We start from the raw sequence: 22,824 nt of genomic DNA, 5'->3' as shown, positions 1-22,824 counted from the left end.
TTAATGCCTTACCTTTTGAATAAAATTCTCAACGTTTTATTTTTTATTTATTTACAGAACTGTTGGATTTTTTAAGCTGGAGGATGAACGAGAAAATGTACATTTTTAGCTCTGATTGTCCAAACGCAATTCTTGTGAAAAATTCATTCAAGAATTGTGTCGTGGACATCGCGGCTCGAAATACTGAAGACAACACAAATTACCAAAGAAAAGAAAAATCGTTTTTTTTTGCACAATGAGCCTTTTATTTATTTATTCATCTCTAGAATAAATTCTAGAATCAATTAATCCACAGAGATTTATAGGAATTTTCTTTTTGTCAACATTCCATGAAAATAAAAAAGATATTTTTGTATTACCTTGCTTATCCAAGTAATTGTGTTTTCATAAACTATTCCGTTTTTTTTTCACAATCAATTATGCTGGATTTGTCGAGCTTTTGATACTTTTGATAGTAAAATCATAAAAAGTTTAATTTCACTTAATTTTTCCCTCGAAGTTTTGAAAACCGTTAAATCACAAAGTGTGGGAAAATCATTCAAAACTCTTTCACTGTAGCGCCCTCTGTGTGAAAAAAAAAGTTTCAAACATAACCTTTTCGGCAAAAATCTTCAGAGAATCTCGTACATTTGCATGTTTTGATCGATGAAAATCAAAGGAAAGTCAAAAAATCCTTATTTTTCCAATTTTTCCCGATTTTGTGCATGAATGTGACTGAATTTGTGATAAAGTTACTAAATCTCATTCTCAAAGTGAGAAAAAAGTGCAAAAACACTTAAAGTACACTAGAAAATTGCTTTTAGTGTTATCCTTTGGAGTTCCTTTGCGGAAGACGCGGCTTTTTTTGCGCGCCAAAATCCATCGGCGAGGCAAAAAATCCTTTTTGTCCTGAAAGACAATTTCGATAATTTCTCCTGCAAGTTTTCCTATAATCCAGTGATTAGAAAATCCATCCGTGGGTAGGTTATCGATGTGAAAAGGCTGATTTTCATGGAATTAACCTAAAAGTTTTCTTTTATAGTGAATTCAAACATCAGGGAATGTTCCGGAGTGAATGATTTGGAAGGAAAAAATGAATCTCCTGGAAGAAGAAATCCCATCATTTTACATCTCTAAATCTTCAACGAAGAATTATCCATTGTTCCAAGTTGATATTTTGGATCGAAGAGTTGAGGTTCATTTGGAAAAAGTTGATACAACGGAGATCTCAAATGATGCCGAAGAGAAGTTAATCAAGGAGCCCCCTGATAGTGAAGGAGTAGTAGAGTCATCGGGTGCAGAGAAGCTCCCAGTGGGGACACTCATGTGGGCAACATTGTCCAAATACCCATACTGGCCATGTATTGTGGCTTCAGAGACTGAAGATGACGGGAAGTGTCTTCATGTTAGATTCTTCGGGGATCACGGGAGGAATGGGTGGGTGACACATTTCTTTCAATTTAATGGGAAAGATGACTTCCTCGCACAGAAAGGTTCCGGGAAGAAATTCAATGTGAATTACCACTACCGGAAGCAGTGGGAGACTGCAGTGAAAGAAGCTGAGGAGTTCCTTGAATATCCCATTGAGAAGCGTCTGCAATCCTTCAGGAAGCTTGTTGAGAAGCAGTAAGTTACATCAATCGATTTTCTTTCTATTTTTTAATGCTTATTTTGGTGCTTTCTATAGGAAAAAAGCCTTATTGAAGGAAGTTAGAAAAAAGCGTAAGCCTCCAAGGAATTCCCCTGCAGATGGTGGGGATAGGAAGAGATTGAAATTAGATGAAGCAGAGCAGGGTCCGTGGCGTGGAGATTTACTGCCGGTATTCCCGCTTGCAATGCGAGAAAAATCCACAGAGCTGTCTGAGAGTGGAATTAGCACATCCGGAAGCATTAGTCCGTGCCCAACGCTTGATTTGGGCACTATAACACCCATCCGGGTAACTCCGGAGCCAATGGTGAAGGTATCCAAGCAGCTGGACATTGAAGCCTTCTTCCGGTTGAATCAAAATCAAATTCACACGGAACTCACGCTGAACCTCCGGAAGAGCCATCGAAATGTCTGTCGCTTCTGCGGAAGCTCCAAGGGGGGCATGGTGAAGTGCACGGGGCGCTGTGGGGAATCATTTCACCACAAATGCAGGATAATCAATGTTGATCTCTCAAATCGTCCCAAATTCCCCGTGACTGGAGATCAGGACTGGATGGAGGATTCCCCGAGTGATGGTGGTGATCACATGTGCCCAGAATGCTCAGATGATCCCAAGGTGTGCTTTGTATGCGGCAAATCCATTGCACCGGATGACGGGAAGCAGTGTATGGAGAGATCCTGCATGAGATCCTATCATCAGGAGTGTCTGAAGATTTGGCCACAAGCAAAGATGAGTCATGCACAGAAATTCACTTGTCCCCAGCATTTGTGTCACATCTGTGCATCAGACGATCCAGCTGGTCATCAAGTTGACCGGAAGGTGAATTTCTTTTCCCACAATTTCAACTATTTTTGTTTATTTTTTCTTTCTCTTTTGCAAAACAGTCAAAACTCCTTCGATGTATTCTCTGCCCCAGTACATACCACAGCACGCCAAAATGTATTCCAGCCGGATGTGAAGTCTTGTCAGGCACGCGCCTCATTTGCCCCAAACACTGGCCATTGGCGTCGAAGCAGATCAATGTGAATTGGTGCTTCATCTGTGCCCAAGGCGGTACTCTTCTGTGCTGCGACAGTTGCCCCATTGCTGTTCACGAGGCGTGTGCAAACACAACAGCCACGGAGGCTGCCAGTTATATTTGCGATGATTGCGAATCCGGAAGAACGTTGGTTTACGGGGATCTCGTGTGGGCCAAACAAGCACACTACCGCTGGTGGCCTGCCTTCATTGTCACCGAAAACTGCATCCCGGAAACTCTGCAGAACACCCCACACAATCGCGGGGATATTGGAACGTACTTCCTGGGTTCACACAACTGGGCGTGGTTGCCGCGTAAACGAATGTTCCTCTACCAGGAAGACGATGGGAAGGGCAAGAGTAGCAATCGCCTCAAGGGGTCCTTCACAAAATCCCTCGATGAGGCAAAAATTCTCTGTCAAGTCAGTAGGAAGATGCAGCAAGATGACAAGTCCGATGTGAGGGTTCGCATGGAACCACCGCCGCCGTACAAAAGGATCAAATGGAATCAATTTGTTGCCCCGGTAAAGATGCGCGACACACTGATGCAACAGGATAAATTAATAGAGCAGTGCTCGTGCAAGAATCTAATGGAATTGGACAAGTGCGGTGCGCAGTCGTCGTGCATGAATCGCTACTTGCAAATTGAGTGCAGCGATGAGATTTGCGCATCGGGCAGGGAGTGCCAGAATCGACGCTTCACACGGTGTGAGTATCCAGCAACGGAGATCATTCGTACACAGAGTCGTGGCTGGGGATTGGTGACAAGTGAGGAGCTGCACGAGGGAGATTTTGTCATTGAGTACGTTGGGGAGATTCTCAATAGTCAGCAAGTTGAGCAACGCATCAAGCACAAGCAGGAGACTCGGAATAATGTCTACTACTTCCTCACACTCACAAATAACCTGACCATTGATGCTGAGCACAAGGGCAATGTATCGCGATTCATTAATCACTCATGTGATCCCAATTGTATGGCTCAAACGTGGACGGTGAAGGGAGCAACGCGTGTGGGCATATTTGCCATTAAGGACATTCCGAAGGTAGATCAATGCAGTTTCTTAAAACGCAAGAAATCTTTAAAATTAAATCTTAATTTTCTCCTCTTTCAGGGAACTGAATTAACTTTTGACTACAAGTGGGACAATCATGATACAGCTGGAACAATCTGTCAGTGTGGGGCAACTACGTGCTCTGGTTCAATTGGGGGCAATCGGAAGCCACGGCTGAACGTTTCCCAGCGGAAAATTGTTAAAGAAACCAAAAGGACCGAACCTGCATCACATTGATGACTCTTCTTCTTAGCTCAATCTTTTGCATGAGTACAACAATCAGAAGCCAACTGATTTCAAGCAACTTTTGGGCACATGTTTAGTAAAGAAAAGAATGTTAGCATAAAAGCATAAAAATAGGAAAATTAAACTTTGAAAAAAAAAATGTTTGAAATATGAAAAACAAAATATACGTACTGACTTTTTGAAAGAAATTCCTTTTTACTTAATCGATTTAATTTAGTGTCTTCAATCTTGGGTTGTGCGGTTGTACAGCTATGTAATGAAGCCGCAATCTTCCGTACTACGCCAGACTTTGTGATTTTAGCTTCTGAAACAGGGGATAGACAAAGCCCTTTTTTACCCGAACACAGCAAAGTTCTGAAGCTACTTTTCTCTGTGATAACTTTACACTCTAACTTTGTAATAGCCACAAAACAATTTATTTGATTGCAAGTTACTTATTTATTTCATTGTGATTGACTTGATTTTATAATTCTGTGTCAATTGTAAATTTCACATCAATTGTAAAATAGTTTATTGCATTGCCCTTTAATGTGATAAATATTCCGCTCTTGCGGTTCCTTCGCCACGCGCCTCATTTGGAGTTTGAGCGCTCATTTGGAGCCTGAGCGGCGACATTTATGTTATAATTTTAGTTACATTAATTGCACAATCTCAATTTAAACAGAAATTCAACTATGAAATTTTGCATAAATATCAGATAATGGGCCTTATTCAACGATGAAGAAACTCTTGAAATTCGCTTTTCAGTACAAATTTCAAAGATTTCAAAGGTTTCTTGGTCGCTGACTAAGGCCCAATGTTCCTCCACTAAATTCCACATTTGCCAAAGACTCAAATCATCTCAATAAACTCAAAAGGTTGATCGCGCCTATCCGGAAGAACGTTGGTTTATGGAGATCTCGTGTGGGCAAAACTACCGCTGGTGGCCGGCTTTCATTGTCACCGAAAACTGCGTTCCAGAAACACTACAAGACACCCCACACAATCGCGGGGATATTGGAACGTACTTCCAATACGTCTGCTACGTCTTCTTTCGTCTTTCTTCCCGTACATCAAATTAAGCTCATACTTTCTTAGCCTCTCCTTTTTCCAAATCAATTTCCTTTATCCTGAGCTGAAGGCGTATTATGTAACTCTCCGATTGCTGGGTGGCTGTATAGTTCTTATGGGCCACCCAGCACTCGGAGAGTTACACATTGCATTTCTTCACGGTCGAACTCCAATCTTTCTCTTTGAATTTTTAGTTTTTCCTTATGTATCTCCAAAATGGTCGACCATTTGCTGATGCTTAAGTTGTTTTTCTTTGAAAATCAATGTAGATCTTTGGGATTCATTCCTCTCTTCAAGTGTATGCACTTCATACACTGCAGTTATGTTCCTCTTTCAGTTTATTGGCCTGGAAATACGGCTAATCTCAATTTTATCAACACCCGGAGGATTTTCCTGCGAATGTGCTTTCTGTGGACAGAAAGGAACATCACTGACATCTTGATCGCGGTATAACTAAAGATGTCTTCGAGATCTTCGAAGTATGGGCATATTTTTTTAAGCTGTCCTGTTGAAGAAAAAAAAGCAAAGGATAAAATATATAAATAAACATTAGTTTATCATACACACCTTGAATGATTTCATCATCATTCACTCCATTTCCTGTGCTGCCCAACCACTCCTTTGCAGCATTTAACATTTTCACAAGGTCTCTGACCTTAAATCGGATTGCGTTTTTGTTGTAAGAAAACTTCTTATATTTTATTCAGAGAGTAGGTATTTTATTATGCAACTCGCCGAGCTGTTGGGTGGCTGTACATTTCTTATGGTCACCCATCAGCTCGTAGAGTTCCATAAAACACGTTCAGGCCCTTCAGGAAAGCCGCCCATTATACAGTATCAGTATCAGTATTGTATTTACTTCGACTGGGCGACATTCCTTCATGTGTTCCAAAATTTGAATGATGTCTTCCTCCTGCCATCTCTTCTGGAAAACCTGTTAGTTTCCAGAACATGGCTTTTTCCTTGATGTGTTCCCGGCTTTACGATTCCTTTCACCCCTTCTACTCATTTTCACTTCACACTTGATGCCGTGTTGAAGAGTTGATATAAGAGACAGTAATGAACCAAAAACTCATGCCGGCACCAAGTAGTGGGCGATACCACCGCTAACCGATCTCGAGTAACTCGAATAAGTAAAAGCCAATGACCAATTATCATAAAACTTTCTAGGCTTATGTAGGGGTACGCAGCGCAACTACTAACAAAACTAGACAGATTAGCCCCCACCTCCTACTTCTTGAGATAATTTTAATTTTTTTTCACATCCACCATTTTGCCCCAGTTACCCCTATAATTGAGGATTTTCTCACAACATTTTATTTCATTTTCTTTTAATTACAGCGATCTATGTAGGTATTAATGGGGTATGGCTGGAGAGTAGCCAGGTTCTTTAGACTTTGTAGCCAACCAAGTGACGCTTCCCGATGCACTCACCCACGTAGAACCAGAAGAAAACTTCCGCCGCGACGAGGGTGTTGAGCCATCCCTCGCGCACTGTTACATTGCGCCAAGCTCCCGTTCGGGCACCTGAGATGAGGCGTGCAATACCCTGGCGGATGGCGGGGATGTCTCCGGGTGTGGGGGGAGTCAGCTCAACCTTGGCGTACTTGAGGAAAACATTGAACTTGGGACGAGCCTGAACCATCGCATCTGCAACAACCCCAGGATTACATAACATCACCGAAATTTAACAAATTACATTGAAATGCGTGTTAATTCCTTTGCAGGACTTACTGCTGAGTAGCGAGGAGGTCTTTCCGACTAAGCTGGCCATCTTTCAGCGGGGGAATTTGTGAAAATTGCACAGAAGAAAAATTCACACGCTATTATTTTTCTTCTGACTTGAGACGTCCAGAGTGCGATAGTAGCGCCTCTTGCGGGAATATGACTGCTTAGATTTAAATTTAATTTTAACGAGAGGGCACAAAATAATAAAATTTGAACTAAACGAACTTTTTTCTGCATTTCGACAAAATTCGTGATTTCCGTGTTTTTTCCTAAATTTGTGGGCATAGAACGCATTTTTTGGGCTCCTGGGGCACTTACGGGTGCTCCGGGAGCCTCGGGGAGCTCCTCCGTGCGAAATTTGGGGCCCGCGGAAATTTTGACGGTTGGGGATTTTACACGCACTTTTTTTTCTGGAAATGCATTTTCGCGAACTTTTCAAACCAATAATGCCATTCGACGCGGCGTCGCTTCCTGGTTGCAAAAACTTACTTCCGGCCGGAAAAATCGGCGGAAAACGCGAGAAAACAGTAAAAGAGTGAAAGTGTGAGAGAGACGGATAGCGGTAAAATGCATCCATCTCATTTTCTCTTGAGGAAATAGTACCGAAAATGGCGCCAATTTCAAAAAGTAGTCAAAAAAGCATGAATTTTATATGGGGGCGCTACGAAGGGGGGCTCTGGGGGGAAAATGAATGCCGTTGGTAAAAACCGCCTGGTATCAGGAATCTCTGTACCAAATTTCTTCACGATCGGACCAACGGTGTAGAAATGCATAGCTGAACAGACACCATATTTTAGAGAGACCTTTCTTTATTATATAGATACGAGGTAAATTGTCGCTTCGCTCCAATTTACCTCGCCCCGCTTCGCGGGGATTTGTTGCGCTTCGCGCAAATTTTAAAGAGGAAATAAATTGTGATGGTTTAAAGGCAGATTTGGGCCACTTATCGATCCCAAAAGAAAAAATTTGCAAAGAGAAGAAATCAATTTCATACAACACTTTAGGCGCCAAATTCAAAAATTTGCAAAAACTGCATGAAATCTCTATGGGGGCTACCTGAAGGGGGGCTTTGGGGGGAAAATGAATACGGCCATCTGAAACCGCCTGTTATAAGGGGCCTCTGTACCAAATTTCATCGCGATCGGACAAACGGTGTGGATTTGTATAGAAAAGTCGGAACGACGTTCACCAACAAACAGGCCTTTCTTTATTATATAGATATTTTTTAGGGGGATTATTTTTTAGCTTAAATTAAATTCAAATTGAGGTAAATTTTAATTTTATTTGCAGAATTTCTAAAATTTCTAATAAGATAAAATATATATTAAAATATTTTCAATCATCGTCTTTCAAGAAGTCAGGCGTAATGCGGATAACATCGCAGAAATAGTGGCTAGGCGTGGGAGTTTTCTGCAGAAACCAATTCCCGGATAAGTCATTAATTTTCCGGAAGTATGAGCATTTCCGCTTCCCAAAAGGCGGAAGGGGTGAGTCGTACGGTGGCCCGAGGATGTCAAAGAAAGCACCTGGACCACCTCCAGCGATTGCAGTAATTTCATGGAAATTCCCTTCGTTGGGCGTTAAAACAGCTGCCGGGGATGAAGCATTGAAATCCATGGGAGCATTAACGTGAACAGGAAACATATCCTTGGAACTGGGAGCCGTCTCACTGGCAATTGAGGTGAAACTCTGCACTTTTATCCTTCCACCAATACACTTGAGGAGCCCATGCATTGCTGGGTGATCATGCAGGGGCATCGTGTAGTTCTCCGCCAAGATGAAGACATTCATGGAGAAGATGGGGCACTCGTAGATGTGAATGTAGGTACATGGAGCCTTGTCCGGGACGTCAAAAGATCTCCTCGATAGCACTTCGGGATTAACCTGAATATCCTCAAACTTCATCTCATCCACCAATTTCTGCAGTGAAAGGAAATTCGTTGCAAACTGCAGAATATTGTGTGGATCAAATGTCTGGCGAGCTTGCTGGGCTATTTTTGCAAAATGCACCGACATTTCTTGGAGAAAATTCAATTTGGAAAATTTCACACCACCCTGAAGTTTCTGGAGGGCATTGCAATGCGACAAATTCGTCGATTAGATGAGCTGAAAAGTTTCCAGAATTTTGAAAATTTCAAAAATCTTTCAAAATAAATAAATTAAATTAAAAGAATAAATTGTCTTGAAAAATCCTCAAAGAAGATCAAGATTAAAGGAACAATTGAGCTTTAGAATTCCTGCAATTTAATCAATTATTGAGAAAGTTGGAAGATGAGAAAAATTTCCAATCATAAAATTGAAATTTTCAAACCCTAACATCAGCGTGACATTTTCTCGTGCCGTCTCTCTGGGCTTTCCAGGCAAAGCATTTTTCCGCATTTTATTCCTTTTATCTACTGGTAAGATTAGCATAGCCCCATTCAGCTACATCTTGACATACCAGATGACGTGGATGACCCACCTGGGAAAGATATTTTAATGATTTTCTTCCTCTTTAGGCAGTGTGAAGAATGTCCGGACGAGAAGGTGGCAAAAAGAAGCCCCTGAAGGCACCCAAGAAGGACTCCAAAGAGCTCGATGAAGATGATCTGGCACTCAAGCAGAAGCAAAAGGAACAGCAGAAAGCCCTGGAAGCCATGAAAGCTAAAGCTGGTCAGAAGGGTCCCCTAACGGGTGGTGGAATCAAAAAATCTGGGAAAAAGTAGCCGCCACCCAGCATGGGGCTCCAATCTTCAGCTCAGGTGTGACCAATTCTTCATCTCCTCAAAGACTAACTTTTTCTGCTCTAATAAATAAATCAGATTTTACATTAATCCATAAAAAGTTGTTTCTGTTGATTTTTTGAGCTGTTTGAGGTGGGCAACCACGTGCTTCTGGATTTACTGCAGATTCCTTAAATTCCTTTAATTAAAGTCAAATCCCAGAATTTAGAGAACTTACGTGTCCCATGAAGAACTTCCTTTCAATTTTTCAAACTTCAACTGAAAGAATTTCCTTTTTCTTCACAATCAGGACGAAAGAAAAAACTTCCTTTTTACACTAAGAAAAAAATTTAATGATTTTTTACAACGTCGATTACAAAAAAAAACTTCTTCAAATAGGTAGCTATAAATGATCAAAACAAAGGAGGGCAAAATAATGGAGAACAGAAACGTGAAATTAGATTTACCTACATCTCCTCATCTTCTTAAACATTAAATCTCAATTTAACTTAATTAAAAAAAAAAAAGAAAAAGTCATCAAATAGGACTACGCGTCACTTAAATGTCGAGACAAACGTGTGCTTCCATTAAATACTCTCACGCTAAATAGCTGTATGTGTCCTTTTGTCCTTCCATCCTCTCGAGATATTCCTTCTCAATGAGAATATCGATGCATTTCTACAAAAAACAATTTAAAATTAATTTCTCATCCCTTTTCCACGCGAGAAAAACACGTCATTCTTTACCTTAATCACGGGGACCTTTGGCTTAAACCTAGTGGACAGTTGATTGAGTACTTCAGCGACAAGTTGTGTGTGATTGAGCTTCTTTCGCATCTTCATAATTCTCACAATAGCTGCCTGAATGAGAATCTTTCTGTCATCCTCGATGTATTTATGTGTAACCTCCTGCTCCACCTTTAGTTCCGTCTTCAGCGGGAAGTTTATGTTGATCCGCAACTTTTTGCTGCAAAAAAATTAAAGATTATTTAATAAAAAGAAATTCCTTTTTGGTGATATTTCTTCACGTACTTCTTGAAGCCCAAATTGAGCTCAATGAGCGAGTCATTTGTGAGATTCGTCTCGTCATCGGGGCATGTGAGAAGTTTCACCTTGAGCAAAATCTGCAGTACTTGAACAAGGTGCTCCTGATTGATTCCTGTATTATCGCCCAATTGTTGCACAGTAAGGCTCGTCTGCTCATTGAATTGCAACAAAACGGCCATTTGGAACGTACTGGCTTGCAGTGTATACCGATTCTTGAAGCATGTCGTTATCAAGTCACCTTTGCACATATTGTACAGCCAATTTAACTTCCGGCCAGAATGTAAGCCAGCGTAGAAGTTGTTGAATCTTTGTACTGAACGTTCCAACTGTACAAATTTAAGAAAAAAAGAAAATATAGCTTTAACCATTAAAAAAAAAAATGAGAAACAAATAAAAACTCTCACCTCGGATGGCAGTGAAAAAGTGAAACTCTGCGTAAATGGCCACGAACCACTGGACAGCACTTGAATACTAAAGTCAATCTCATTGAGCAGCTTATTTGTCAATAAATGCTGCCTAAATTGTTCATTGAGATCCTTCGATACCCCAATATCCTGGAACATACGCTGAAGTTTGCTCGTATACTCAAACCCACATGCTTGTTTGAGTTTTGAGATCATTGATGCTTCGGCATCATCACTGGCAGACATATGGTGGACAAGACGTTTGGCAAGCATTTTGCTGTAGAACTTCTGAAAGACATCCTTATCCTCAATGTACTTAAACACCACCATCACCTGATTCAGCGTATCCTCCAATTCAGCCTCTTCGGGATTCTTGCTGGATTTCTTCAGCAACAAATCGCAATATTTCGCAAGGAGTTCCGGGCTCTTGCTTGAACTCTTGCTGGCCGTTGTTACATTATTCGTATTGATGAACTTCCCGCATGCCTTATCGAGTGCCGCCACGAATCCCTTATCATTGTTGAATGCCGTCAAAACGAGCGCATTGTACTTCTTGTGCACCTCCAGCAGTGTCTGAACGTACACTTTGGGATCATTGGCAGCTGCCTCGCCGCACTTCCCAATTGCCGCAAGTCCTTGATTGTGAATGTGCACCTCGAGGATTTGCTTCAGCTCCGACAACCCAATGTTGGACTCAATGCGCGCCACGAGGCTATACATCCTCCCCAAGTCGGCATTTTTGTCGGCATCAAGGAGATTTTGGAATTCCGTGCGGAAGATCTCCAAATGCTTCTGGATGAGCACACGCTCACACGTCTTGGCCAGACGATCGAGTGTACTCTCATGCAAATACACCTGGACACGCTTCTGCTCCTCATTTAGTCGCTGCTCAACACGCTTCATGTACTCCGTGACGGGATTCTGCCGCAAAAAGTCCGTACTTTCGCGATTGTAGAAACGCTCTGCATCCTCCAGGAAGATATTTTCAAAGCTCTCCTTGTACACCGACAAATTCTGCCCCTTTGCACTCGGATCATCCTCATTGAGACCCAATTCAACGTAGCAATTTATCACTCCCGATACAAGGCGCGAATTAATTGTCTCCCCATTGCGTTCACGATCGATCAGCTTGAGGACGGCATTCGTCACCTGCTTATTGAGATCTTTAAACAAAATCCCCCGCCATATGACGAGTGCCAGCTGATAGATCTCATAGATATCCTTGCGTCCCTCTTCGCACTCCCGTCGTACCCAGTGCCGATTGAGGTAGGCACAAACCCCATTGAGTACTTTACTGGAGAACTGATACTCCTCCCACTGCTTCGTGTAGAACGTGAGGACACCCTCGTCAATGAGATCGGCACCACTCTTCAGTAAATTCTTCAAGTAGTGCTCAAGGAATTCCTTGAGGCGCTTGTAGAGCTCCTGTCCAACTAATTGGGCACCTCCCGTTGATCCCGTTCCCGTGCCCTTTTTTGCTACCTTCGCTGACACAGCCGACCTGCCTGCCTGGCTGGTCTGCTGATGCACACTCGTGCAGTAGTTGTAGACGTGTCTGTGCATAACGAAAGGGAATCCTCTTCAAAAGTCTAACACTATCACACTGGATTCTAATCTCTCTTTCCCTCTCTCTCTTAATTTTTTGTTGTTGCAATTTTGAGATCAATTCTGCATAAAATCTTTTCATTTCTTCTCTTACAATTCTTCAGTTAACCCTTTCGTGTTGTTTGAGGCATTCATTGAAACAAACGAGAAACATTTTATTTTTCCGATTTTTCCAAATTTTAATGAATTTAATTGCTTTTACAAGTTATAAATGCATCAAAGTCTCACAAAAGAGCCCAAAGAACATGTTCTGATTGATAAACACCCCCTAAAAGCATCCATAGAATTAATATCGTAATAAAAAAGAATCAAAGCTAAAAGAACGCGTGTTTCACGTGAACGCGGAAAGGATTAAAACATTTTTAGAATTTTAGAAAAAAAAATCTTTAGTTACTTTGACAGTTTCTTTAATTTTTTAAAAGGTTTTTCAAAAGAAAATTCACCTTTTAACCCTTTAAGGTTTTTTGGGTCATACGCTGACCCAAACGTGAAACATTTTATTTTTTCAATTATTTATGAATGTAATTGTTTTTCCATGTTGCAAATGCATCAAATTCACGCATAAGGGGTCAAAGAAGACGTTCTGAGTGAGAAAAGTCCTCTAAAAAAAATCATAGAATAAAAATCGCGATAAAAGAGCGCATGTTTCAATGTTTTTATGTTTCACGTTGAACGTTAAAGGGTTAAGGGCTCTTAAAAGGTCGTTTTGAAAGTTTTTTAGAATAAGTTTTCTTTTTATGGAACGAAAACAAAACTGAGTGAGTAACATTTGGAGGACAAAACTGGTAAGTTGCTATAAGATTTTGACAAATGGGTTTTATGAATCGTTGGATTGTCGTTCTAGAAAAGAAAAACAAAGGTTTTGTTGTTCAGGAAAATAGAAAGATTTCTGAAGAGGTCTGGAGAAGTAATGTTCCTTCAAATTACGATTTAAGGTAGAAAGAAAATGAAAAAATCCTCTAAGATTTTTCTTAGAATACCAAAAATCTTATAACTGAAAAATTGAAAGAAAAGAAATAAAAGATTTTTATCAGAATCTAACTCAAATTTTGAGGTTAGAATTTTTAATCCTCAAACTGGTAAAAAGTAACACCAATTGTCACAATCTTATACAAACTTTGAAGTTGTAAGAATAGAAAAGATTTTTTACAGAATCAACTCCAATATTTAAAAACCATCTGTGATTTTTTTTTGTAATCCCATTTTTAACCCTATTCACCTCAATTTAGAGCTTTTCTTCAAATTAATTCAAAAAGGTTTAAGCAATTTCAGAAAAAGAAAACATTGCACTGATTATAAATTGCGCAAAATGTTTTTAAAAAAAAGTGAATCACTCTGAAAACTTTATGCTTGAGTGAATTTTTAGACAACTTTTTCTCAATCTCAATACATTAAGATTATGCAAAATATCAATGCAGAAATTTTTTGCTCTGAAACCTACAAGATTACGCGAGACTCGAATATTTCCTTAAATGTTTTTTTATTTGTAATAGAAAGCGAGTAAAGTTCTTTTCGTAGATATATTGCATATTGAACCTCTAATCTATATAATAAAGAAAGGCCTGTTTGTTGGTAATCGTCGTTCCGACTTTTCTATACAAATCTACACCGTTTATCCGATCGCGATGAAATTTGGTACAGAGGCCCCTTATAACAGGCGGTTTCAGATGGCCGTATTCATTTTCCCCCCAAAGCCCCCCTTCATGTAGCCCCCATAGAGATTTCATGCAGTTTTTGCGAATTTTTGAATTTGGCGCCTAAAGTATTGTATGAAATTGATTTCTTCTCTTTGCAATTTTTTTTCTTTTTCGTTCGATGAGAGCTTCCCATCTATATAATAAAGAAAGGCCTGTTTGTTGGTAATCGTCGTTCCGACTTTTCTATACAAATCTACACCGTTTGACCAATCGCGATGAAATTTGGTACAGAGGCTCCTTATAACAGGCGGTTTCAGATGGCCGTATCCATTTTCCCCCCAAAGCCCCCTTCAGGAAGCCCCCATAGAGATTTCATGCAGTTTTTGCAAATTTTTGAATTTGGCGCCTAAAGTGTTGTATGAAAATGATTTCTTCTCTTTGCAAATTTTTCTCCGGGATTGATAAGTGGCCTCAATCTACTTATAAACCATCACAATTTTTTCTCTCTAAAATTAGCGCGAAGCGGGGCGAGGTAAATTGGAGCGAAGCGACAATTTACCTCGTTTGACAATAATTGAGTAATCTAAGCTCCCGGATTTGCAATAAAATTTTTAAAAATTAAGATTATTAAATCCAATAAAAATTTTAATCTTCTGAATTAAAATTTTTCATTTAAATTTCTTATCATCGTCAGTCTTTGTTTCCGATTTTTAATAAAATTTATAACATTTTAAACAAACAATTGAGACAAAAACCAACACGTGGCTTTTTTTCAAGTAATTAAATTATAAAAAATATAGGGAACATTGGGGTTAAAATAGGGTTAAATTCAAAACCATTTTTGTGACTTACAATAATGCAAAATTCTTTACAAAACTGCTCGGAACATAAAAATCTGAAAAAGTTTCGCTCTCACGTCATTAAATTATTATTTTTAGATCTTTCCATGCCCCCAATGATCTGACTTTGCCCCAGTCTCCCCTACAAATAACTTAATTCTCTCAAATAAAACGTAATTTATTCTTGAAGAAAAAAATGCTGAAGAGGAAGGAAAAAGCTTTCATATTGACAATAATGCTTTATCACCAACAAAGATAAGTTTAATTGGGAGCTTTTATCTCTTTGCAAATAAATACAAATTAATAAAATTATTGCAAAAAAAAAACAAAACACAAAAACCAGCCTAATGGGGGAAAAAGCTCAAAACACGTGGAATTGAATGAGGGAAAGAATGGCTTGTCTGTTGCCTGAGGACTATGTGCTGTGAAACCTGTATGAGGGCATTGTTCTGCTACTGACTGAGACATACATAAAGCCACGACAGGTAAGACGTCGTAGGTTACAAAAACAACCTTTTCGCAATAATAAAAAGTTGGCAAAAATGTTTCTCTCAGCACAATTTTTGTGGGCCAATAAAAAGAGAGCATTTCAAGGATAATGGACCAAAATGGCTGTCTTTGGGAGATGACAAAATAACCCATCCCCTGCCTTGGTGGGAAATACATTTTTTACGGGATATTCTTCACAAAAGGGAGCTGATGAGTGGGGAATTTTCTTCCTCATTGCCAGGAAGAAAGACAAAAAAAAGAAACTAGAAAAAACTCACGTGTAGAGCTCCATATATCGCTTGATGATCAAATTACGTTCCCGCAGGTAGATTTGATTGATACCATCTTCCAGATCAGTCCAAATCTTCGGAAAGTCAAAAATTGTGGGGTCAGCAGTGCGATAGGTCAAATGTGTGACGCTTCGTACCTCTTCTAGATTTATTGGCTTCAGCCCAGTCGATCCTAATGAACTCTGTCTCGACATTCTCACCAACTCCTGCTTCACACGATGGATGGGTTTTCTCTTCCGGAAGGACTTCACAATCACAGGCAATCACTCTTCACAACCTTTCCGTTTTTGCTGCTGTTGTTGTTGTTGCTCCGCAGCGCCTGGAAGGAAGAGACAAAAGAGAACTCAACTAAACCCCATTTTCTTGCCACATCTTGTTTACATGGCGTCCCCCAGAGGCTCCCTCCATTCCTCTCTGGGCAATCGTGGGAATAAATTCACTTTTATAAACCTCTTCACGAAGCATTGTGACATAATGCATACCATGTCTAAAGCAACTGTGAAGCGCCCCATTTTGACAAAGCTCCCCACTTAGGTGGTTTCTTTCAAAGAAAAATATTTTGCGTGTGCAAATCGAGAGTTCTTTTCTCTAAAAAAAAATCAATAAATATCACTGCTGTATCACCTCAGGATTCCATGGAAAGCAATTATTTGGTATTTTATTCCGGAGGACGGGCCCAAGGAGGAAAAACCAGATTTTTTTGACACACGGAAATGGTGGCGCAGAGGTCAAAGGGAAAGAAAAACTCACCTACAAATTGCACGAGAGCTAAGAGAGCGCACAATTTTTGCAAGAATTCCCCACTTTAGTATCCACGATAGCTATTACGAGTAAAATTTGACGGGAAATGTTGGTTTTTTAGGGAAAAATTTATCTGATAAAAATGAGAAATCACACAAAAACCTCCTTCATCAAGGTGTTTCACTGATGCTCATGTTTTATTGTTACCACACGATACAAAGGTGAAACAAACCTTATACGAAAAAAAAACATGAAACATAGTAGTTTTTACTCCCTCTATCTCATTCTCTTCTCACATAAGGAAATTTTCTTTGCTAAATTACTTAATCTTTATGAAATTTCTTTTTCCAGTTTTCTATTTTTTTTTTTTTAAATATTAAAATGATTAATTAGTAAAAAAAAACGGTAAAAACCGTAAAAACAATCAAACAAACCTAATTATAGAAACATTCTCCTTTGTTTCTCATTGCAGTCACTGAGACGCAGACGAAACACACGATGAGGAGATATGGGGGGTATGTTTTGAATGTGTGCGTGGTGGAGGTTATGTTGGTGTGTGTGAAAAAGTGACAAGAGACTTGCAAAAGCCAACGTCGAGGTTGGAAAATAAATTGCACAATTTGTGTGGGAAAAAGAAGAGAACTCGGGAAAATAGCCCCATAGAGACTTCCTTGGTGTGCCCAAGTGTTTGCCAACGGTGCACAAGAGCATTGAGCGTTGCGGCAAAGTGGGAAAAAAGTGGGTGCAAAAAAGGTCCGTGAGTGTGGTGTGAAAAAATGTTGCCATTTTTGTCGCCCGTCGTGAAGCGACTTCTCGTTTGGAAGAAGGGAAATGAGAATTCCGATGAGATGAAATGGGCCGAGAAGGCTGTAAAGAGTCTCGTGAAGAAGCTGAAGAAGTCCGAGGCGCTTGAGGAGCTGGAGAAGGCCATCTCGACACAGAACTGCAACACCAGATGTATCACAATTCAGAGGTAAGACGAAGATTTTTCTTTTCTCCTCCCTGCATTCGGGGGGCTTTATCAGTAATTCTGTGGGGGCTCTTGACAGAGAGCAGGAACACAATGTAATGGTGGATCAGGATCCCTGTGAGGTGGTCTCATCAATATGTACCTCACATCATGTCAATTTATGTTGTAAACAGCGTGGCAAAAAAAAGTTGCCCTGCTTATCTCACCCGGACACCATTCTTGATAACATATTGACATTCTCTTCTTCTGGAGGCAAGAGATTGGAAGGCAGAAGTGAGGGCGGACTATAGTAAAAAAACAACTCAATAGTATTCCTTCTCCTCAATCCGACTGTGTATGTCCGGGAATAATAAGTTAGATTGTAAGAAAGTCCCTGGAGTTTGTTAAGAAATTTCACCCACGATCAGTTGGAGGAGAGAGAGAGAGTCTGGCGCGAGAGCACACCTCCTTCCGGACGGAGAAGCTCATTCGGTGAGGTGTGTGTGTGTGCGTGTTCGGTGACAAAGAAATTTAGATTTATCCTTGAATTTGGCCTATTCAATGAACTTTATTTTTGGGCATTGCGCGAATTTCAAGCCACGAGCCACCAAGAGAGAGACATTGTGCTGACTTCGCCGCAAATGAGAAACCGTGCGTACCATTTGGCTACCCCAGACACTACATACATATACCTCACAGCTCAATGTACAAGAGATTTTCTCACTCTTCGTCTTGGTCTTGGTCGTCTGCCTGCGCTCTGGCTCTGATGTGGAGGAGCTGGAGAGAGGGAAGAAGAAGAAGGAAAGTGTATCAAGAAATGTGTGTTAAACAGACACTGGGACAAGTTTAAGGCCACCAATCTGATTTTTAATTTAATTCTTGCATTTATGCCATCAACACGGTGAATAAGCAAACTGATATTACTATATGAACATGTTAATTTTCCCTCAATTCCGTCTTCTTGCATCGCGATAAAATTGATAAATTTCATTTTTTATTTTGCATAATCACGACATTTAGGAGCTTTTGTTACCATTTTTATGTAAGAAAACATTAAGGAAGTTTTGGGAGCTCTCAACTGGAAAAAAGAATGTTCTATTCTTTAAATTCTTCACTCTCTTCACTAAAAAAAACAAATTTATCTCATTACTAGCCTGTATCTCGAGTCTTTTGTGTTTTACCACTTTTTTGTAGTCCTGAAGAAGAATTAAATTGTTCGAAATGTCAGATTATTAATTCGAATCTCTTCACCGTAAAATACAAACGGTCGTTAACCCTACTAAAACATGAATATTCGCTTTGATCATTTTTTTCTGTTTGTGAGCATATTTTGATTAACCCTTTCGTGTCTACGTGAAACATAGAAAAATTGACGCCCAGGAAAAACGAAATTTTTAGGAGAAACGTCTAAATTGGCCTCTATTGCATGAATTTAATACATTTCTAACTTTAAAAATTATTTAATTCATCAATATTTAGAAAATTAAAATGTTTCAAGTTTGGGTCTAATTATATGACCCAAAGAACGAGAAAGGGTCAATCATTCAGACATAACACTTGACCCCTTTTTGATTAGTTCAAATTAGAAAGAAGTTTTTTTTCACTTTCCATTGGCAAAGATTTAAATAAAAATGTAGACAATGACGTCAGTATTTTGTTTCTACCTCTTCCAATGCATGAAACATTTGCACCAATGTTTCTTCAGCCTCACAGTGTTTCAGACAAGATATTTTTTATGCTTTGAAACATAAAGTGTGCTTCTAAAATCATTCCAACGAGTGTTGATGACGAATGTGATATATTTTGATTTCAATCACAGAGAGAGAGGATTGTTATTGATGAGGAGAGAAGAAAATGGGAGAAGGAGTTTTGTCTGGTGCTGCTGATGAAGCTGGAAGTGAGCTTAAAATTGAGAGAGTCTCAATGGAAGAGACTATAAGGTCAGTCATTCGACTTGACTGCTGGCTGCACCAATACAGATTCCAGGCATGATTCTCTGCGTTCTCTCTCTCTCTCTCCTCTTGATGATGATTTATATACATAATTCCAGCCAGACGAAAATTCTGCGATATGCGAGAATGGACGGAAGGTATCTCTGCTCTGCTGGTTTGTGAGAGAATGAGAATATTGTCAGCCGGAATGAGAGATAGGTCTGGGCTAGGTAATAGAGGGAGAGGAGGAAAATATTTGTTTGGAAGTGTAGCGAGGGGTTCCAAAAAATGTTGCCACACATACCATCACCCAAGAGGGACCAACACACTGATAGCAACCAGACAGTTGGGTAAATTAATGCGCGACTGCGGCGACGTCCTACCCCAATCTCGCACAAAATAATTCTCTCTCTCACTATAAAATGGCGTAGAAGTGACTTTTTGCATCGCACATCCATTTCACGGTGAAATTGTTGGAAAATTATCCTATTTTCCTTTGGTTGCCGTGCTAAATTTTGCGTAATTTTGCCCCAATTGGGTGTTGTGTGGGTGAAAAAGTGTTTCAAAATTGCAAATGTTTTGTCAATAGGGTTGATTTTTCACACACAAAAAAAAAGAAAATTTCCTTCTCAAAAAGTGACTAAAGGTGCATTTTTTTATGGTCAGAACTGTTCAGATTGATTTTTCTACACCAAAAAAAAACTTCTTTTCCCTCTGAAAATTAACATAAATCAACATAAAGTTTGTGAAATTGAAGTATTAGCAACAAAAGAAAATTTTGAGACACAAAAAAGGCCTAAAAGTGCAAAAGAAATGAAGAAAAACTTTTTATTTTAAAACGTGTGGAATAGAAGTTTTGTGCAGATTTGTTGTTTGTGGAGAATATTTTCTCTCTGTAGGAACAAAGAATTATTTTTCGGTGGAATTCACGCATTGTAAGAAAAAATGTCCGCGAATAAAAGAGTTTAAAAAAATCTGCACGGTTGTGATAAAAAGTTGTGAGTAATCAATTTTTATTTTGATTGTATTTCACTTCGTATCAATTTTTTTTATCAAAGTTTGCAAATAAATTGCGCGCAGGGTGGGGGTGGTAAAGTCTCGCAGGAGGGTAATTTAATGTATTTCGTGGGTTATAAAAATAACTCTGGGTGTTGAAGAAGGGAAAAAAAAGAAGGTGCAATGACTCCCCTCAACAGAAAATTTTTGTGTGTACGTCTGGAGTGCAATTACAATGATTGGTGGGGGAAGGGGAGGGGAGCATAAATCACTCAAAAAAAAAGCAACATTGACGCAAAATTGCAAACTTTTTTTTACAGCATGTTTAAAGATAAACAATTTTATTATATTTCAGAAGCCGACCATTGAATGGAGAGAATGGAATTACGCCGCGCAAGGGATTACCTCATGTAATCTACTGCAGACTATGGCGCTGGCCGGATTTGCAGAGTCAGAATGAATTGAGACCATTGGAGCATTGTGAATATGCGTATCACCTGAAGAAGGATGAAGTTTGCATAAATCCCTATCACTATACAAAAGTGGAGACACTGTCGATTTTGGTGCCTAAATCTCTGCCCAATACCGGAGTGGATTCCGTGTGTCAGTACCCATTGGATGATCTCAGTAACACCGTTCCTCACAATATACAATTTACGAATGCATTGAGGTGAGGCGGGATGCTGTTGATTGAAAAAAAAAATGATTTTTTTTAAGTGTAAAGAGAAAAAGAGTCCAGTAAATGTTGAAATTTGAGGGAAATTGTGAAAAAGTAGATGTGAAATGCGAAAAGCCCTCCAATATACCGATGAGCGAGATATACGCGATATTGACGCAATCCGCCAAAGTTAGACTTTACTGACCGCTGAGGAAGACGCGCAAACTGCGTCAAAAGCTTCGGAGATAGTTATTTTAATTCGGCTGGAGCCTTGCTCATGGACGAAATGACATTCTTGACAGTTGGAACTACAGGGGAAGAAAAGTACAAACTTACACAGAAAATCCTTATTTCTTTGTCCAGTGTGGATATCAAAATTATCTCATTCACGTTTGATGGACCAACAACATCCAAAATAGAACTTCTGGAACTGCTTACCTTTGGAACTCTACAGACACTCAGATGTGTTAAGCCAAAATCGAATGTTACTCAAAAGACACGCATAAAAATAGCCATATATCTGCCTAATCCTTAATGACCCTTAGTTACACAAACGACACGAATTTATGAAGTTACTCAAATGACACTTAAATTAAAGTCTCCTTTGTTGATTGAAAAATCCCTTCGAGATTTATTTTTCTATTAAAATATCTTTTTGGAGAATCTAAGAAATTAATATAATTTTGATCAGGAAAGTGAGTACGGATAAAACAACAAAAATTTGTCCAATACATAAGTACATACTTAAGGCTCTTAACCCATTAGTAATTTCCTAAGCGAAAAATTTATGATCTTCACTGAATTTTCCTGGACAAGATTCAATACAAATTCTTACCAAGTGTGACCTTTTAGATTCTCTGGTTATCCTAGATTCACATTCGATCATAGAAAATGGGGTATCTTGCAAAAAGGATGTGATTTTTCCACAATTTCATAATCTCAACACTTTTTTCGCTAAATTTTTTGTCCGAAAGTTTTTCTGGTAAATTCCGGGAGTGAAATTATGGAAAATTGTTGAAATTTTGAAAGTTTTTGAGATTTTTGAAATCAAATGTTTTTATTTTTGCTTCATCAAGTACAAGGTTAAAAAATATTTTTTCCAGAATACACTCCGCGAAATTGATTTAGGTTCACCCTGTTTTTCCCATTTCCTGGCTACCCGGTTGGGAAAATTATAACCGAATGTTCCCAAAAAGTGTAGCCTAGATCCTTTTACGATAGTGTATGTTCAAATGGTCCACAGGATTTTGATCCTGTGGCAATAATTAGCAAGGATTTAAAAACCTCCCCAAAAAAGAGCGAAATTGATTTAGGTTCACCCGATTTTTCTAAGCCAATAATGCTTTTGTTCAAAATTTTTGAACGCAGTCCCCTAGGGGAACACAATATTGACCGATTTGAGTGATAATTTGGCCAAGGGACCCCAAACCGTAGCCCCAGGATCCCCCTGAAGACCCCTCGATACACCCCCGGAGGATTTCTTTGATAACTCATAGGAAAAAATTTTTTTTGAAACCAAATTTTTTGCAAATCGATAGAATATCATCCCTACAATGATATCCTTTGCAAATAAAAATTTCCTGTAAAAATTTCTTTAACAAAATAATTCACTAACTGTTTCAAGTGGGGGGTCAAAGTACGTCCTGTTTTACTTTATACCCATATTTCTAATAAAATTCGATTTTTTGGGCAATTTTTCGATCGCGCCAGTAATTATCATTAGTTTTGCTATAAATCTGTTAAAAAAAATAATAGCATTAATTACACAAAATTTTGAGAAAACTTGCATCGAAAATGCGACTTGAAAGCGCGGCTT

General features: G+C 39.3%; 6 protein-coding genes across 9 annotated transcripts in view; 3 read left to right on the top strand and 3 right to left on the bottom strand.

Moving 5' to 3' along the window:
* Positions 1–613: 613 nt before the first annotated feature.
* LOC129792161 (histone-lysine N-methyltransferase NSD2-like) lies at positions 614–4,131 on the top strand. The gene is made up of 5 exons (XM_055830948.1): positions 614–959; positions 1,022–1,605; positions 1,667–2,447; positions 2,513–3,688; positions 3,758–4,131. Exons 2-5 carry the CDS (start codon positions 1,055–1,057, stop codon positions 3,932–3,934), a joined length of 2,685 nt encoding a protein of 894 aa, XP_055686923.1. The 5' UTR covers positions 614–959; positions 1,022–1,054; the 3' UTR covers positions 3,935–4,131.
* Positions 4,132–6,294: 2,163 nt separating this feature from the next.
* On the bottom strand, positions 6,295–6,882 carry LOC129792160 (ATP synthase subunit g, mitochondrial). Its single transcript, XM_055830946.1, has 2 exons — positions 6,728–6,882; positions 6,295–6,643 (listed from the first exon to the last, which is right to left on the bottom strand). Exons 1-2 carry the CDS (start codon positions 6,765–6,767, stop codon positions 6,384–6,386), a joined length of 300 nt encoding a protein of 99 aa, XP_055686921.1. The 5' UTR covers positions 6,768–6,882; the 3' UTR covers positions 6,295–6,383.
* Positions 6,883–7,983: 1,101 nt separating this feature from the next.
* Positions 7,984–8,782, bottom strand: LOC129792159 (2-aminoethanethiol dioxygenase). The gene has a single exon (XM_055830945.1). It carries the CDS (start codon positions 8,735–8,737, stop codon positions 8,057–8,059), a length of 681 nt encoding a protein of 226 aa, XP_055686920.1. The 5' UTR covers positions 8,738–8,782; the 3' UTR covers positions 7,984–8,056.
* Positions 8,783–8,994: 212 nt separating this feature from the next.
* LOC129792158 (translation machinery-associated protein 7 homolog) lies at positions 8,995–9,544 on the top strand. The gene is made up of 2 exons (XM_055830944.1): positions 8,995–9,120; positions 9,220–9,544. The coding sequence occupies exon 2, from the start codon at positions 9,232–9,234 to the stop codon at positions 9,424–9,426; it is 195 nt and encodes a 64-aa protein (XP_055686919.1). The 5' UTR covers positions 8,995–9,120; positions 9,220–9,231; the 3' UTR covers positions 9,427–9,544.
* Positions 9,545–9,752: 208 nt separating this feature from the next.
* LOC129792156 (cullin-1) lies at positions 9,753–16,686 on the bottom strand. Of its 4 annotated transcripts, none has more exons than XM_055830941.1 (7): positions 16,484–16,686; positions 15,871–16,052; positions 15,722–15,807; positions 10,874–12,428; positions 10,455–10,795; positions 10,170–10,389; positions 9,753–10,101 (listed from the first exon to the last, which is right to left on the bottom strand). In XM_055830941.1, exons 2-7 carry the CDS (start codon positions 15,925–15,927, stop codon positions 10,021–10,023), a joined length of 2,340 nt encoding a protein of 779 aa, XP_055686916.1. In that variant the 5' UTR covers positions 15,928–16,052; positions 16,484–16,686; the 3' UTR covers positions 9,753–10,020. The 4 variants fall into 4 exon arrangements, with proteins under 4 accessions (XP_055686916.1, XP_055686917.1, XP_055686914.1 ...); XM_055830942.1 differs by lacking the exon at positions 16,484–16,686 and adding an exon at positions 16,216–16,458; XM_055830939.1 differs by having other exon boundaries at positions 15,722–16,052; positions 16,484–16,681.
* Positions 16,687–17,003: 317 nt separating this feature from the next.
* The window catches only part of LOC129792157 (mothers against decapentaplegic homolog 3), an 11,696-nt gene continuing 5,875 nt past the window's right edge, over positions 17,004–22,824 (top strand). Inside the window, 2 exon segments of the mRNA XM_055830943.1 lie at positions 17,004–17,447; positions 20,706–21,055. Of these exon segments, the coding sequence (XP_055686918.1) occupies positions 17,251–17,447; positions 20,706–21,055 (547 nt within the window). The 5' untranslated portion in view covers positions 17,004–17,250.

This window comes from Lutzomyia longipalpis, chromosome 3 (genome assembly GCF_024334085.1).
Source record: "Lutzomyia longipalpis isolate SR_M1_2022 chromosome 3, ASM2433408v1".
NCBI lineage: Eukaryota > Metazoa > Arthropoda > Insecta > Diptera > Psychodidae > Lutzomyia > Lutzomyia longipalpis.
This window is presented reverse-complemented; position numbering and strand designations above follow the sequence as displayed.

What these genes read in the sequence shown, in the direction of transcription:
- LOC129792158 (XM_055830944.1), top strand. Translation starts at nt 9,232, where the DNA reads ATGTCCGGACGAGAAGGTGGCAAAAAGAAGCCCCTGAAGGCACCCAAG.
- LOC129792161 (XM_055830948.1), top strand. Translation starts at nt 1,055, where the DNA reads ATGATTTGGAAGGAAAAAATGAATCTCCTGGAAGAAGAAATCCCATCA. An exon ending in AGGAAGCTTGTTGAGAAGCA is followed by an intron (nt 1,606 to 1,666) that starts GTAAGTTACATC and finishes TGCTTTCTATAG; the next exon opens with GAAAAAAGCCTTATTGAAGG. An exon ending in CCATTAAGGACATTCCGAAG is followed by an intron (nt 3,689 to 3,757) that starts GTAGATCAATGC and finishes CTCCTCTTTCAG; the next exon opens with GGAACTGAATTAACTTTTGA.
- LOC129792160 (XM_055830946.1), bottom strand. Translation starts at nt 6,767, where the DNA reads ATGGCCAGCTTAGTCGGAAAGACCTCCTCGCTACTCAGCA. An exon ending in GACCTCCTCGCTACTCAGCA is followed by an intron (nt 6,644 to 6,727) that starts GTAAGTCCTGCA and finishes GGGTTGTTGCAG; the next exon opens with ATGCGATGGTTCAGGCTCGT.
- LOC129792159 (XM_055830945.1), bottom strand. Translation starts at nt 8,737, where the DNA reads ATGTCGGTGCATTTTGCAAAAATAGCCCAGCAAGCTCGCCAGACATTT.
- LOC129792156 (XM_055830939.1), bottom strand. Translation starts at nt 15,927, where the DNA reads ATGTCGAGACAGAGTTCATTAGGATCGACTGGGCTGAAGCCAATAAAT. An exon ending in CGATATATGGAGCTCTACAC is followed by an intron (nt 12,429 to 15,721) that starts GTGAGTTTTTTC and finishes CGTTATGCACAG; the next exon opens with ACACGTCTACAACTACTGCA. An exon ending in CAAAGGTCCCCGTGATTAAG is followed by an intron (nt 10,102 to 10,169) that starts GTAAAGAATGAC and finishes TGTTTTTTGTAG; the next exon opens with AAATGCATCGATATTCTCAT.